Source organism: Ranitomeya variabilis, chromosome 2 (assembly GCF_051348905.1).
Source record: "Ranitomeya variabilis isolate aRanVar5 chromosome 2, aRanVar5.hap1, whole genome shotgun sequence".
Lineage (NCBI taxonomy): Eukaryota > Metazoa > Chordata > Amphibia > Anura > Dendrobatidae > Ranitomeya > Ranitomeya variabilis.
Genome location: NC_135233.1, coordinates 856,713,080 through 856,730,138, shown reverse-complemented (window position 1 = coordinate 856,730,138; position 17,059 = coordinate 856,713,080). Strand labels below are relative to the sequence as shown.

The window sequence follows — 17,059 nt, the reverse complement described above, 5'->3', positions numbered from 1 at the left end:
AATGGCACTGAAGTTGATCAAGCACATCTTGAGTACATAATTGCAACAAGTTAAAGTGAGGTTACAACCAGCCACCTAAAATGTTTCTAAGCAATCTACAATAAAACCACATGAGATGAAAGTAAAACTTCTCAGATCTCAAGGGCAGCAGTTGTTGCTCCCATCCAAATAAAAAATGACCCTTGTTTATTCCACCCAGAAGCACCACCAATGGTGATGGTTACAGTCCATGGGAACTTTGGTTCCCTCCTACTGACTAATTGGCTTCCTATGAAATTGGCCCTTGTACATGTGTGTAAGAACTAGCAACATTAGATTATGAATCCCGCTGGGGACATGAACCATCATAATGACAACCTCTGCACAGTACTGTGGAATTTACTGTATCTATATAAACAGGAAATTATATAATTCCACATCTTCAATACATAGCATCCATTATTTGTAAACTGGACTTGTATATTTGGTTATTAATGAAAGTATTAGTCAGTGTCTTGAGCAGGCATACAGATCTGTGCCAGAATTTCATCAACAGTTGAAAGGTTTATCAGTGAGTGTTTACAGCAAGTGATAATGACCTCAGGGTTAATGTCCTACCAAGAATAGAACACAATGAATCAATGACTGCGTAAATATATTTTCTTTTTTTAAATTTGATCTCTTCACTAAAATTAATAAGACACAAGCAAACTCTCGGAAGTGAGAACATTTGCTAATTGGCTATTTTGTAAGTACAGTATTTAAAATTGAAATAATTTTACAAATAGATATATAAAACAATTCGAAACCTTCCTGGAAAGTTGAACAAGTTCACAAAAACACAGTTGCTTAAGCGTCTAATGCAATATATTAAATCATTACAACACAGGATAGAGGAGTAAACATAAGGATTGTAAAATGCACATATATTTTAACAAAAAGAATAGCGATGAATCCAGAGGTGTGGGATAAGTTATAATATTTTCTTAATGGACTTGTTCACATATTTTCATGCAATTTACAGGTTCAAAATTCCATTCTGAATAATTTCTCAACATATCTCTAATAGGATCACAATCAATTTCCCTACCAAGCATAAAGTTATAAAACATTAATTTTTGTTTGTCTACAACCTTATAGAGGGGATTTGGAGCTCTGCATAAAAAATGATAATCACTTTAAAATTATAAAAAGAACCTAATCAGTGCACCACTGGAGCTATTTAACTCATTAACGACTGCCAATGCGTCTTTTAACGGTGGCAGTTAAGGGTACTTACCCTCAGAGGCGCTTTCTCACAGCTCCGAGAAATAAGAGTATATCACTTCCCCAACCCAAAGCATTGGAAAATCTCTGGAGTCTCAGCTACCGGGGGTAGCTTAGACCCTGTAGAACATGATCAGAGCCGGATTTTACGGTCCCCTGTCACATGATCGCCGTTATTCTCCGGTGATCACAAATAAAAAAGTCTGATTTAAATCAATTTCTCTCTCCTCTGATACGATCTACCATATATCAGAGAAGAGAGAAACCCGAGCTGCCCCAGTACATCTGCTATCTCCTTGGGCCCTCCTGATCTTTCTCTCGGCCCTCTGCCTCATCTTCCTGGAATAAAGATGGTGGGCACATGCATAGTGTGCCTGCCGAGTTCTGCCAGCCAGCACCCAGCAACAATAGGGAATATTTTCTATTGGTTTCTTTTGATCAGTGTGATGGACCCTTTCACAGTGATCAAAATGAAAAAATAGTAAAAGAAAATCAAATCCTCCTTTGTCACCCCCTTAGTTGGAAAAAAAAATTAAAATAAAAAAGTTGTAATTTTTTCCATTCTTTGCAGTTAGGGTTGGGGTTAGGGCTATGGTTAGGGTTGTGTTAGGGTTAGGGTTGGGGTTGTGTTAGGGTTAGTGTTGGAGTTAGGTTTGAAAAAGTGCCTGCCACGGGACCACAACAAACACACACATCATGTCGATCTAGCTTCCTGTTCCACATTGCAGCGGGGCACGGAACACCATTCTTGAAGCCAGACCAGTGTGAAAAGGTTATTGGATGAATAGCAGATAATGCTTCAAGTCACTTTGCCAGCACCACCCTGTCTACCACACGATCCAGCCTCAGTAGCTGTGTATCCAAACCACATAATCCTCACCCTGATCCTCCTTTCTCCCACCATGCCGAGTGCAAGTGATCTCACACTTGGACACTCTGAAGAGCTGTTCGCATTTCCATTTATAAACTCTGGCCTCTTGTCCTACCCATTCCAACCGGGACATGAGAAGATTGCATGTAGCGATGGTGGGAAAATGCAATTACTGTAACAACAGCTGGATGATGATGATGAGACACAATTGCCTGCGATGATGATCCTCAGAGCACCAGCACAGGTGAAGTTGCTAAGCCAAGGGTTAGGTGTTCCTGAGTCTGGCACTTTTTTAAAGACAGTCCAGTTAACCCAAAAAAGGCCAATTGCAACATCTGCCATGCCAGAATCCGCAGGGGCAATGCAAGTACCAGCCTGACCACCTCCAGCATGCTAAGGCACATGCAAGCAAAGCACCAGACTACTTGGGCCAAACACCAAGGTCCAGAAACTGTGTCTGGAGGTGACACCACTGCTTCTTCCCCTGTTCTATTTGCACACCAATCCCCTGTCCATGATGTAGGGTAAGATGCCTTCCACGATGCACCTGTCATTGCACACTTGTAATCTCTGCCAGCAACCGCATCCACGTCCTTGTTCCAGCACAGCATTCAGTGTCCCTACCCCAGTCCTTGGAATGCAATCATAAATACACAGCCACCCACAGGCTACAATGCTAAACAATCGCCCCTGAAACTACAACCAGGCATGGTCATGTATGACAATGACTGTAACCTCATGGCAGTTCTTAAGCTTGGTAACGTTGCATATGTACCATGCATGGCCCAGGAGCTCAACTTAGTGGTTCAGCGGTTTCTCAAAACTTACTCAGATCGGCCTGTTCTACTCGTAAAAGTACATTCTTTGTGTGCCCATTTCCGCAAGTCAGCTACAGCTGCTGCTGCCCCAGCAGTGCTGCAGCAGCATTTGCAACTTCCAGCTCATCGACTGGTGTGCGATATCACCATGTGTTGGAACTTAATGTTACATATGTTGGCAAGGCTTTGTGAGCAGCAGAGGGTAGTAGTTGAATACCAGCTGAACCATGCACATTGGTATTCTGGTCAGCCTCCGCACATAAAAGCTGATGAGTGGACATTAGGGTGACCGGATCTTATATGGGTTTGAAAAAATGTGGGAATCTTGTCCGTCTGGACCCCACAAAACGATTCCCCTTTCCGGATATTGAGATAGCCAAAATTTGAGCTCGATCAAACGACGTTAACCCGTGCCGCTCGTCGCTCAAAGTTTGAAAAAATCTGAATTTTTGCCCAAAAAGCTGACATATGAAGCCATAACTCCAGAATGGTAAATAATAAAAACACGCTTAATATCTCAAAAGAAAGCTAATGTTGTTCTTCAAAATTTATATTTTATACATAATTGTTATTTTAAGTCAAACTGAGTTAAAACATCTTTTAGCCCCAAGAACGTGACCTGGTACCACTAGGAGCATACTTCGTATATTTTGTTATTAAGTGATACATTTATTTTTTTTTTGGTATATTTTTGAGTTTAAAGTAGAAATATAATAAAAAAACAAGTAATACTGATAAGTCTAATGACTTTTTTTATTTTAAAATATAAAAATGAGGTATTTAATACATACAAAACAGACACAGAAAAGATACAGACGTAGTACCTACATGAGTTGATAATTTTACATAGTTATCTAATCTATTCTAGAGGTTTTGTTAAAGTAGTTTTTGAAACGTCAGAATATAATGCTCGGCATTTGCTTACAACTTGCAGGACATATTGCTTTTGCTCTTCATTTTTTGTCAGAAGGTCGTTAAAGTCGGTTATTAATTTAACACCACACTCAGCCATATCATTAACTACTTTTAATGTTTTGACAATTTTCAATCCTTCTTGGAAGTCATTATTTTGAGGCCAGGTGTTTGGATTTTGTCTTAGGAAATCCGTTTTTATATTAAATCGGTCAAAGAATGTAAATGTTTCTTTGGTAAGTAAATTTAACAATCCTCCATCAACGACCTCTTTTACTTTTTCTTTCTTAACTTTTGGATTTACAACCCTAGCGTGCTCTGATGCTTCATCTGTGCTACTGAGCAATTTATTAGCCATTAACAACTTTTCATCGTCTGTAATGTTGGGATCAAAAAACGATAATCCCACCAACTCTGCATTCAAATACCACAAAAGGTTAGAAAATTTGGTCAGGGCTATTTCTGCAATGTCGTTGTCACATTCTTTATAGTCTAACAGACTATGCAAAATACCTAAATCTTGCTTTGGCGCAAGATGAGCTTTTGGAGCATTGAACCAAGCTTTACAATAAATTTTAACTAGGAAAACAGAAATGGCACGCATAGAACTTTCTTCTTCTTTAGACATCTTAAATTGACGACGAAAAATGAACATTTTTAAGCAGTAAATAGCCTTTGCCATCCACCTAGCGTGATGAATGGCTCCTGGAGTTCTAAAACCCACAACATTGCCGTCTAGTGATCCAACAAATACGAGAACCAACTGCAACAGCTCCTTGTAGTCATCTCTGGGGTGGCTCTCAGTTAATTTGGTCTCGAATTCAGCAGTAACATTTGCAATTACTTCTGTAGTTAGCTGCTTTTGTATTAGCTTGTCACTGATACCTGTGTCGTATTTTCCTTTGTCTATCTTGGGCCACGCAGTGAGGAATCTTTTGAAAATGTCTGCATGAGGTCCAGTGGTTGATCCCATTTTTGTGTCGAATACGCCTCTTAACACAATTTCCAAGATATGGTGACGGCAAGCTAGGTGTAGCAATTCTCTTCCTAACATTTGCTCCAATAGGACGCATGCTCCTTTGAGTCTTCCCGTGTTCGATGCTGCAGTGTCGAAGCACATCGCCTTGACGGTGTTGGGAAGACCCCATTCCTGTAGGCATTCATATACGGCTACGGCTTGCTCATCTCCAGAGCTGCTTGCTGTTACAGGAACTCCCAGCAGCTGTTCCTTTTCGCCATATGAAATAGCAATAGCTATTCGCTCACATTGCTCATTTTTTAAAACACCCGGTAAAAGTTTACCGTCCCAATGGACAACCACGGGCTCTTTTTCAGGAATGTTTACTTTATCTAACATGTTTTTAGTATATTGTTCTCTGAACGTTTGCCTTCTAGAATGTAATAAAGTTTTCGAGACTTTGTACTCAAGAGGGTCAAGGTTTAGTGCTTCTAGAGTAGCTATTAAAATTCTCGTGGCATTTCTGTCAGATAACTTACATCGATCTAACACAATGGATAATTTCATGTTTAAAATCTCTTTAACGCCCCTTGCAAATGAAAGTTTCATCCTCTTTCTCTCAGATGGTCCTGGATCTTCTGCAGCTTCTTCAGGGATGTTGTCCATTTCCTCCAAGCTCTCAAGTTCCTGGTAGATGTTGTCCTCTTCAGTATCTTCTTCTTCTTTTCCTTCTTCGAGCTTGTCTTCATCATCCGTCTCTAAGAAGTAACAAAAGAAAGAGGAAAAAAAAGACTATAAAAACTTGTCGTTTTAGCAGAATAGTAATAATACATAGGTACTAAATTACCTACTTCTAATTATCAATAGGTATTATTTTAAGAATATAAACTCAATCATAAAGATGCCAAATGATGCTTTCATGTACAATTTTCTTTCAATTATATTGAAACTATTTACTTATTTGTTTATCTACTTTTTAGAATAATAATAATAATAAAATAAACTCACCAATATCAAAAGTTTCTTCTTGGATTTGTCGGTTCATTTTTGCAAGTTCCTTTTGCGCCTTGATTTCTTCAGCTTGACACAACTTGATGTCCACTCCAGCCATGGAACCTGGGCGGCCCTTCTGCCTCTGTTTCACGAGAAACGCCTTATCTTCTTCCGATTTCAACAGAGCCAAGGCATCTTGTTGAGCAATATCAAAGAGATCATCCAACCTTTCAACAAACTGTTTAAATTTGTTCTTGGCCGTTTCCGATGTTTTCTTCCGGTCTTTTTAAAGACTTCTCTACGCGGCGTGAACTTTTTCCAGCTTAGTAATTGCATCTTGCTCATGTTTAGTCGGGATTCGAGCTTTCCCCCAAAAAATGAACACTTCTCGTATGGTCAGTTTTGCTGATTCTCTTAAAGTCAATTTCACAGTACGTAAATTATAAAATAAAGCACTTAAGACTTGACGATTTGAGGGTAGTTTACAACCGGTGATCTGGTGAATGGGATAGCCCACAAGAAATAATTTATCCTTGTTCCGGCTTTGTACACCTGATGTGAATGCCATTTCAGAGTCCAATAGGTAAATAACAGTTAACTAGAAAAACGAAAAAAAAATATATTAACTTAAATTTCAATAAAATATTTTCAAATATCTTTTAAAATAATACTATAATAGCTATAAAAACAATAACACACACTTGGAAAATTTTAAGCAGCATGTGCTTGTTTTTATGAGGAGCGCAGTCAGATTAGATTAGATAACTATGTAAAATTATCAACTCATGTAGGTACTACGTCTGTATCTTTTCTGTGTCTGTTTTGTATGTATTAAATACCTCATTTTTATATTTTAAAATAAAAAAAGTCATTAGACTTATCAGTATTACTTGTTTTTTTATTATATTTCTACTTTAAACTCAAAAATATACCCAAAAAAAAAAATGTATCACTTAATAACAAAATATACGAAGTATGCTCCTAGTGGTACCAGGTCACGTTCTTGGGGCTAAAAGATGTTTTAACTCAGTTTGACTTAAAATAACAATTATGTATAAAATATAAATTTTGAAGAACAACATTAGCTTTCTTTTGAGATATTAAGAGTGTTTTTATTATTTACTATTCTGGAGTTATGGCTTCATATGTCAGCTTTTTGGGCAAAAATTCTGATTTTTTCAAATTTTGAGCGACGAGCGGCACGGGTTAACGTCGTTTGATCGAGCTCAAATTTTGGCTATCTCAATATCCGGAAAGGGGAATCGTTTTGTGGGGTCCAGACGGACAAAATTCCAACATCGATTTTTTTGTGGTCACCCTAGTGGACATGGATGTCTGACATCTATGAGGTTCTCCGAACCTTTGAGGACTCAATCAAGATGTCACCATCCCGCTTCTCTTTATACTGAAAACGCTTGCTGCTCACAATTTAAGAGAAGGCTTTGCAGGTGGAGAAAGTTGAGATGGAGCAGGAGACTTTACTGGGTTATGCTACACTACACAGCCCAGCCTCATCTCATCTTCTCAATGCGGTTTGGGTGATAATAACAAGGAGTTGGAGGAGGAGGAACAGTAGCTGGTTGCCTATATTTCAGATGGTAGCACCCACACAACTTTCAGATGAGGAGGACAACATGGACAGTTGCCCTCTTGGTAGGGACAGGTGTTGTGAATTTGGTTTCTGGGCTCCCCCGGTGGTCACTGGTGGTACTGAACTTGTGTGCTTCATCTCCTCTGTTCACCTGTTTCCATCTGGATGTGGGAGTTTTCTATTTAACCTTGCTCCTCAGTCATTTCTATGCCGGCCTACAATGTTACCAGAAGCCTTTCTGTTGCATGTTCCTGCTCCTAGACTACTATCAGCTAAGTTGGACTTGTAGTCCTAAGTTTGTTTTGCATTTTTGTTCCAGTTCTCTGTGATTGAATATTTCTGAGGCTGGAAGCTCTTGTGAGCTGAAATTGCCACTCTGGTGTCATGAGTTGATATTAGAGTCTTAAAGTAATTTCAGGATGGTGTTTTGAAAGGGTTTTCAGCTGACTGTGAAGTTCCCTTTTCTGTCTTCCTGCTATCTAGTAAGCGGACCTCAATTTGCTAAACCTATCTTCATACTTCGTATGTCAATTTCCTCTGAAATCACCGACAATATATGTGGGGGCTACTGTCTGCCTTTTGGGGAAAATTTCTCTAGAGGTAAGCCAGGTCTGTATTTTCCTCTGCTAGGGTCAGTCAGTCCTCTGGCTGGCGCTGGGCGTCTAGGGATAAAACGTAGGCACGCTACCCGGCCACTGTTAGTTGTGCGGTAGGTTTAGCTCACAGTCAGCTCGAGTTCCCATCTTCCAAGAGCTAGTCCTTTTGTATGCTTTTCTACGTTCTCTTGCCATTGAGAACCATGACAGTTTGGCCGGCCAAGGGTTAAAATAATTGGCTGAAGAAAGGAGAGAAAAGAAGTCTGCAGAGAATTTTTTATTTTTTTTTCCTGAGTTTGCTCATTAGTTGATTCTCTAGCATCTCTGCTTACTGCAGCCTTCGTCTCTCTCTCCTTCTAATCCTTGAATGGTTCTGATTTCACCTGATTAAAATGGATCCTCAGAGTTTAGCTACAGGTTAGAATAATCTCGCTATGAAGGTTCAAAGTTTACAGGATTTTGTAATTCATGCTCCTATATCTGAACCTAGAGTTCCTTTGCCTGAATTTTTCTCCGGGGATAGATCTCGCTTCCAGAATTTCAAACATAATTGTAAATTATTTTTGTCTCTGAGATCTCGCTCCGCTGGAGATCCTGCACAGCAGGTCAGGATTGTAATTTCCTTGCTCCGGGGCGACCCTCAGGATTGGGCATTTGCTTTGGCACCAGGGGATCCTGCGTTGCTCAATGTGGATGCGTTTTTTCTGGCTTTGGGGTTGCTTTATGAGGAACCTCATTTAGAGATTCAGGCTGAAAAAGCCTTGATGGCCCTGTCTCAAGGGCAAGATGAGGCTGAAATATACTGCCAAAAATTTCGTAAGTGGTCTGTGCTTACTCAGTGGAATGAGTGCGCCCTGGCGGCGAATTTCAGAGAGGGTCTCTCTGATGCCATTAAAGATGTTATGGTGGGGTTCCCTGTGCCTACAGGTCTGAATGAGTCCATGACAATGGCTATTCAGATTGATCGGCGTTTACGGGAGCGCAAACCTGTGCACCATTTGGCGGTGTCTACTGAGAAGGCGCCAGAGATTATGCAATGTGATAGAATTCTGTCCAGAAGCGAACGACAGAATTTTAGGCGAAAAAATGGGTTATGCTTCTATTGTGGTGATTCAACTCATGTTATATCAGCATGCTCTAAACGTACTAGGAAGGTTGATAAGTCTGTTTCAATTGGCACTTTACAGTCTAAGTTTATTCTATCTGTGACCCTGATTTGCTCTTTATCGTCTATTACCGCGGACGCCTATGTCGACTCTGGCACCGCTTTGAGTCTTATGGATTGGTCCTTTGCCAAACGCTGTGGGTTTAATTTAGAGCCTCTGGAAGTTCCTATACCTCTGAAGGGTATTGACTCCACGCCATTGGCTAGTAATAAACCACAATACTGGACACAAGTAACTATGCGTATTAATCCGGATCACCAGGAGATTATTCGCTTCCTTGTGTTGTATAATCTACATGATGTGTTGGTGCTTGGATTGCCATGGCTGCAATCTCATAACCCAGTCCTCGACTGGAAAGCAATGTCTGTGTTAAGCTGGGGATGTCAGGGGACTCATGGGGACGTACCTTTGGTTTCCATTTCGTCATCTATTCCCTCTGAGATTCCGGAATTTTTATCTGATTATCGTGACGTTTTTGAGGAGCCTAAACTTGGTTCACTACCTCCGCACAGAGATTGCGATTGTACTATAGATCTGATTCCAGGCAGTAAGTTTCCAAAGGGTCGTTTATTTAATCTATCTGTGCCTGAACATGCTGCTATGCGGGAATATATTAAGGAGTCCTTGGAAAAGGGACATATTCGTCCTTCGTCATCTCCCTTAGGAGCCGGTTTTTTCTTTGTATCTAAAAAAGATGGCTCTTTGAGGCCGTGTATTGATTATCGGCTTTTGAATAAAATCACGGTCAAATATCAGTATCCTTTGCCACTGCTTACTGATTTGTTTGCTCGAATAAAGGGGGCCAAGTGGTTCTCTAAGATTGATCTTCGTGGGGCGTATAATTTAGTGCGAATTAAGCAGGGGGATGAGTGGAAAACCGCATTTAATACGCCTGAGGGCCATATTGAGTATTTAGTAATGCCTTTTGGTCTTTCAAATGCCCCTTCAGTCTTTCAGTCTTTTATGCATGATATTTTCCGTGAATATCTGGATAAATTTATGATTGTGTATCTGGATGATATTTTGATTTTTTCGGATGACTGGGACTCTCATGTCCAACAGGTCAGGAGGGTTTTTCAGGTTTTGCGCTCTAATTCCTTGTGTGTAAAGGGTTCTAAGTGCGTTTTTGGGGTTCAAAAGATTTCGTTTTTGGGGTACATTTTTTCCCCCTCTTCCATTGAGATGGACCCTGTCAAGGTTCAGGCTATTTGTGATTAGACGCAGCCCTCTTCTCTTAAGAGCCTTCAGAAGTTTTTGGGCTTTGCTAATTTTTATCGTCGATTTATAACTGTTTTTTCTGATGTTGCTAAACCTTTGACTGATTTGACTAAGAAGGGTGCTGATGTTGCTGATTGGTCCCCTGCTGCTGTGGAGGCCTTTCGGGAGCTTAAGCGCCGCTTTTCTTCCGCCCCTGTATTGCGTCAGCCTGATGTTACTCTTCCTTTTCAGGTTGAGGTCGACGCTTCAGAAATCGGAGCTGGGGCGGTTTTGTCGCAGAAAAGTTCCGACTGCTCCGTGATGAGACCTTGCGCGTTCTTTTCTCGTAAATTTTCGCCCGCTGAGCGAAATTATGATATTGGTAATCGGGAGCTCTTGGCTATGAAGTGGGCTTTTGAGGAGTGGCGTCATTGGCTTGAGGGGGCTAGACATCAGGTGGTGGTATTGACCGACCACAAGAATTTGATTTATCTTGAGTCTGCCAGGCGCCTGAATCCTAGACAGGCGCGCTGGTCGTTATTTTTCTCTCGGGTTAATTTTGTGGTTTCTTATCTACCGGGTTCTAAAAATGTGAAGGCGGATGCCCTTTCTAGGAGTTTTGAGCCTGATTCCCCTGGTAATTGTGAACCTACAGGTATCCTTAAGGATGGAGTGATATTATCTGCTGTTTCCCCAGACTTGCGACGGGTCTTGCAGGAGTTTCAGGCGGATAGACCTGATCGTTGCCCGCCTGGTAGAATGTTTGTTCCTGATGATTGGACCAGTAGAGTCATCTCGGAGGTCCATTCTTCTGCGTTAGCTGGTCATCCTGGAATCTTTGGTACCAGGGATTTGGTGGCTAGGTCCTTCTGGTGGCCTTCCCTGTCGCGAGATGTGCGAGGTTTTGTGCAGTCTTGTGATGTTTGTGCTCGGGCCAAGCCTTGTTGTTCTCGGGCTAGTGGATTGTTGTTATCTTTGCCTATTCCGAAGAGGCCTTGGACTCACATCTCCATGGATTTTATTTCTGATCTCCCTGTTTCTCAGAAGATGTCTGTCATCTGGGTGGTGTGTGACCGTTTCTCTAAGATGGTCCATTTGGTTCCCTTGCCTAAATTGCCTTCCTCATCCGAGCTGGTTCCTCTGTTTTTTCAAAATGTGGTTCGCTTGCATGGTATTCCGGAGAATATCGTTTCTGACAGGGGAACCCAATTCGTGTCTAGATTTTGGCGAGCGTTTTGTGCTAGGATGGGCATTGATTTGTCTTTTTCGTCTGCTTTCCATCCTCAGACTAATGGCCAGACCGAGCGAACTAATCAGACCTTGGAGACTTATTTGAGGTGTTTTGTGTCTGCGGATCAGGATGATTGGGTTGCCTTTTTGCCCTTGGCGGAGTTTGCCCTCAATAATCGGGCTAGTTCTGCCACCTTGGTTTCTCCTTTCTTCTGTAATTCGGGGTTTCATCCTCGTTTCTCTTCCGGTCAGGTGGAGTCTTCGGATTGTCCTGGAGTGGATGCTGTGGTGGAGAGGTTGCATCAGATTTGGGGGCATGTGGTGGACAATTTGAAGTTGTCCCAGGAGAGGACTCAGCATTTTGCCAACCGCCGTCGTCGTGTTGGTCCTCGTCTTTGTGTTGGGGACTTGGTGTGGTTGTCTTCTCGTTTTGTCCCTATGAAGGTTTCTTCTCCTAAGTTTAAGCCTCGGTTCATCGGCCCGTACAAGATATTGGAGATTCTTAACCCTGTGTCCTTTCGTTTGGACCTCCCTGCATCTTTTTCTATTCATAATGTCTTCCATCGGTCATTGTTGCGCAGGTATGAGGTACCGGTTGTGCCTTCCGTTGAGCCTCCTGCTCCGGTGTTGGTTGAGGGTGAGTTGGAGTACGTTGTCGAGAAGATCTTGGACTCCCGTGTTTCCAGACGGAGACTTCAGTATCTGGTCAAGTGGAAGGGCTACGGTCAGGATGATAATTCTTGGGTGACTGCCTCTGATGTTCATGCCTCCGATTTGGTCCATGCCTTTCATAGGGCTCATCCTGATCGCCCTGGTGGTTCTGGTGAGGGTTCAGTGCCCCCTCCTTGAGGGGGGGGTACTGTTGTGAATTTGGTTTCTGGGCTCCCCCGGTGGTCACTGGTGGTACTGAACTTGTGTGCTTCATCTCCTCTGTTCACCTGTTTCCATCAGGATGTGGGAGTTTTCTATTTAACCTTGCTCCTCAGTCATTTCTATGCCGGCCTACAATGTTACCAGAAGCCTTTCTGTTGCATGTTCCTGCTCCTAGACTACTATCAGCTAAGTTGGACTTGTAGTCCTAAGTTTGTTTTGCATTTTTGTTCCAGTTCTCTGTGATTGAATATTTCTGAGGCTGGAAGCTCTTGTGAGCTGAAATTGCCACTCTGGTGTCATGAGTTGATATTAGAGTCTTAAAGTAATTTCAGGATGGTGTTTTGAAAGGGTTTTCAGCTGACTGTGAAGTTCCCTTTTCTGTCTTCCTGCTATCTAGTAAGCGGACCTCAATTTGCTAAACCTATCTTCATACTTCGTATGTCAATTTCCTCTGAAATCACCGACAATATATGTGGGGGCTACTGTCTGCCTTTTGGGGAAAATTTCTCTAGAGGTAAGCCAGGTCTGTATTTTCCTCTGCTAGGGTCAGTCAGTCCTCCGGCTGGCGCTGGGCGTCTAGGGATAAAACGTAGGCACGCTACCCGGCCACTGTTAGTTGTGCGGTAGGTTTAGCTCACAGTCAGCTCGAGTTCCCATCTTCCAAGAGCTAGTCCTTTTGTATGCTTTTCTACGTTCTCTTGCCATTGAGAACCATGACAGACAGGGAAGTCTTGGCTGTTGGCAGTCTGGCGTACACATGGCTGAGTTTATCTGACTCTGCTGGTGGCAGAGGTCACAGCTCCTTGAGCAAACAAGGAGTCGAGAGTAGGGAGACACAAAACAGATGCTCCAGAGGCAGAGGAACTCTCAAGCTAGACACAGGGCATAAACTGTCTCTCTATGCCCTGGAGGTCCTGGCCTGCCCTCACTTTAGCGCTTTGTCAGAACGGGTTTTTAATGCTGCAGGGGGTATTATAACTAAAAATGCTGAAAGGCTGACTCTTATCAAAATGAACAAGGGCTGGATTGGGCCAGACTTTTGTACACCACCGGATGACAGCAGCAGAAGATAAACTCAAATCCAGTGTTTTGCTTTTTTCTGCTCTATTCACATGCACCACTTCTCACCCAAAAATTGGTATATACTTCCCGATTTCCTCTTTTTTGTCTCGTCCCTCTCTTCCACCACCATATCAACTGGGTGATCACGATACCAGCGCTATCAATTTTTTAAGGGTGTTTATGATGCCTGCATTAGCAATTTTTAGAGGCTTACCTTGAACACTGATATATATATGTGCATAGCAGCACGGTGACTCAGTGGTTAGCATTGCAGCGCAGGAGTCCTGGGTTCAAATTCCACCAAGGACAACATCTGCAAGGAGTTTGTATGTTCTCCCCATGTTTGCGTGGGTTTCCTCCAGGCACTCCAGTTTCCTCCCACATTCCAAAGACATATAGATAGGGAATTTAGATTGTGAGCCCCATCGGGGACAGCGATGACAATGTGTGCAAACTGTAAAGCGCTGCAGAATATGTTAGTGTTTTTGTACAGAGCAAAAGTTTGGACACACCTTCTCATTTAAAGATTTTTCTGTATTTTCATGACTATGAAAATTGTAAATTCACACTGAAGGCATCAAAAGCAGTCATCAAAGCAAAAGGTGGCTACTTTGAAGAACGTAGAATATAAGACATATTTTCAGTTGTTTCACACTTTTTTGTTAAGTTCCACATGTGTTAATTCATAGTTTTGATGCCTTCAGTGTGAATTTACAATTTTCATAGTCATGAAAATACAGAAAAATCTTTAAGTGTGAAGGTGTGTCCAAACTTTTGCTCTGTACTGTATATAAAAAATAAAGATTATATATATATATCTTTATATATAAGAGGAATCATGATTACTCGCTAATCCCTCCCCCTGCACAGTAGCTCCGCCCCCACCACACACAATCCCGCCCCTACCACATTATCACACATAATCCTGCCCCCCACCCAATTGCCACACACAATCTGCACCACAACACCACACATAATCCCGCCCCCCACAAATCCTGCCCCCCAACACATCACCACACATAATCCCACCCCCCAACACATCACCACACATAGTCACGCCCCCCACCACATCACCACACATAATCCCGCCCCTTCAACACATCACCACACATAATCCCGCCCCCAACACATCACTACACAATCCCGCCCCCCCAACACATCACCACACATAAAAATTACCACACATAATCCCGCCCCCCCTACATTACCACACATAATCCTGCCCCCAACACATCACCACACATAATCCCGCCCCCCACCCCATTACCACACATAATCCCGCCCCCCACCACATCATCACACATAATCCCGCCCCCCCAACACAACACATAATCCCACCCCCAACAGATCACCACACATAATCCCGCCCCCCACCCCATTACCACACATATTCACGCCACCCCACCACATCACCACACATAATCCCACCCCCAACACATCACCACACTATTGTTATTAACTTCATTTTACGTTAATTTACCACCTGCGTAAGCGCTATTGCATGTTGTCATTATTTACTTTAGTTTAATCACCAGCAGCGTTAATTAGATAGGAATGAGCGTGCCGAGCGTTAGCTGACTGGAAACATCTAGTATATATATATATATATATATATATATATACCTCCCAGGGGTAAATGTTTTTCAGCCCATGCACTTAGAGTATGTGCCTGACCAGTCTGGGATACCCACTCCTAATAATGGGAAACAATGTTTTCTGAGGACCACCACTACGTCTCTTCAAAGTGGTATTGGAGTGCCTCCTTCTAATTTTTGGCATGCCTTGCGCTTAGTGCAAATGCTTCACCAGTGTAGGAGACCAACCCTTTAGTAATGGGAAAAAATGCATTTCTGTGGATCCACCTTCTAGTTGAGGGAAAATTTTTTGAAACCAAAGGAGCCAGTGGGTTCTATTAGTATGTGATCCAGTGCCTTGTTGTGGTCTGTCAGGTGGTCGTCACATAGAGAGTAGAGATGAGCGAATATTTCAATGTTCGGTTCGGATTGCGATCGCCAAATTTACAATATTTATTTGTTGAATATTCACCGAACATAACCGAACCCCATTCATGTCAATGGGAGGCAAAAACAAACACATGCACATCTTATAACAGCTCCAAATGCTGCCAAAATACATCAAATGAGGGACAGACACCAGGAAAGTGGCCTCAATTCACCCACAGTACAAATTGTAGTATGGCGCTGCAGCAATAAGCTAGGCACAAGGTATCAGGGTCTGGGACAGCATTTACAGCTTTCAATTTAATATCACAGTAAGACGAGGTGGGTGAGGGATCAGTGTAGGCCTCCTTTGCTGGGAGCTCTGATACCACATGCAGAACGTCTACCTGCTTTCAAACTGAGCGACACTCAGGTGGCACAAATATCAGCTTCGTAGACTGCCATTTTCCAAAAAAATTTAAGGGTAGTGACACAGGTAGTTGAGTCCAAGGAAGTGGAGGCCTGACAATCTCGGAGGCCTACTGCTACATGCAACACACATGAAGGAGACCCAACCAGTAGTGTTCACATTTCCAAAACTTATTGGTAGACACCACCAAAGTGGCATCAATTTCATCATATTACAGATAGTATGATAGGGACCGACAAGTCTTCCACTACACACAATCCAGCAGATGAACACCCAACCACGAGTGTACACATTTCCAAAAATTATTGGCAGACACCTATAAAGTGGCATAAATTTCATGAGAGTAGAAATAGTATAATAGGCACCGACAGGTCTTGCACTACACCCAGTCCAGCAGATGAACACCCAATCTGGAGTTTTCACATTTTAAAAAATGAGGGCCTGACACCACCAAAGTGGAATAAATGTCACGAGAATAGAAATAGTATAATTGGGACCGACACGTCTTCCAGTACAGCTAACCCAGCAGATGTAGACCAACCATGACTGTTTACATTTCCACAAATTTGTGCTAACACCAGCTGCAGCAGCCACAGAAGCGACACTAAAAATATCACAGAGTGCAATTACGTGACATTAATGCTTCACACTAAAAAATGCAATATCATCTAGTCTGTACAGTCTGCGATTGGGGTGCAAAAGCCTTGGAGATCCAAAACTTGTTCATCTTAATTTTTTATATAGCGCTAACATATTCCGCAGTGCTTTACAGGTTGCACACATTATCGTCACTGTCCCCGTTGGGGCTCACAATCTAAATTCCCTATCAGTACGTCTTTGGGAGGAAACCGGAGTACCCGGAGAAAACCCACGCAAACACGGAGAGAACATACAAGCTCTTTGCAGATGTTGTCCTTAGTGGGGCTTGAACCCAGGACTCCAGCGCTGCAAGGCTGCTGTGCTATCCACTGCACCACCGTGCTGCTCTTGATGAAAGTTAGACGGTCTATACTTTCTGGGGACAGGCGGCTACCCTTATCCGTCAGGATCACCACCAGCAGTGATGAAGACGCGTTCTGAAAGATTGCCGTCTGCCGGGCACAAAAAAACCTCCAAGGCGTGTGAGGCGAGCTCAGGACATCAAAATTTGAAAGGGTCCAAACCCTCCCTGATGGTA

The 17,059-nt window shown here is 42.5% G+C and overlaps 2 protein-coding genes across 5 annotated transcripts in view; one reads left to right on the top strand and one right to left on the bottom strand.

Moving 5' to 3' along the window:
- The window catches only part of MASP1 (MBL associated serine protease 1), a 258,790-nt gene that overhangs the window by 68,799 nt on the left and 172,932 nt on the right, over positions 1–17,059 (top strand). The window lies entirely within an intron of this gene.
- Positions 3,794–6,079, bottom strand: LOC143808988 (uncharacterized). Its single transcript, XM_077292167.1, has 2 exons — positions 5,813–6,079; positions 3,794–5,562 (listed from the first exon to the last, which is right to left on the bottom strand). The coding sequence occupies exons 1-2, from the start codon at positions 5,913–5,915 to the stop codon at positions 3,794–3,796; spliced, it is 1,872 nt and encodes a 623-aa protein (XP_077148282.1). The 5' UTR covers positions 5,916–6,079.

What these genes read in the sequence shown, in the direction of transcription:
- LOC143808988 (XM_077292167.1), bottom strand. Translation starts at nt 5,915, where the DNA reads ATGGCTGGAGTGGACATCAAGTTGTGTCAAGCTGAAGAAATCAAGGCG. An exon ending in AGAAGAAACTTTTGATATTG is followed by an intron (nt 5,563 to 5,812) that starts GTGAGTTTATTT and finishes GTTACTTCTTAG; the next exon opens with AGACGGATGATGAAGACAAG.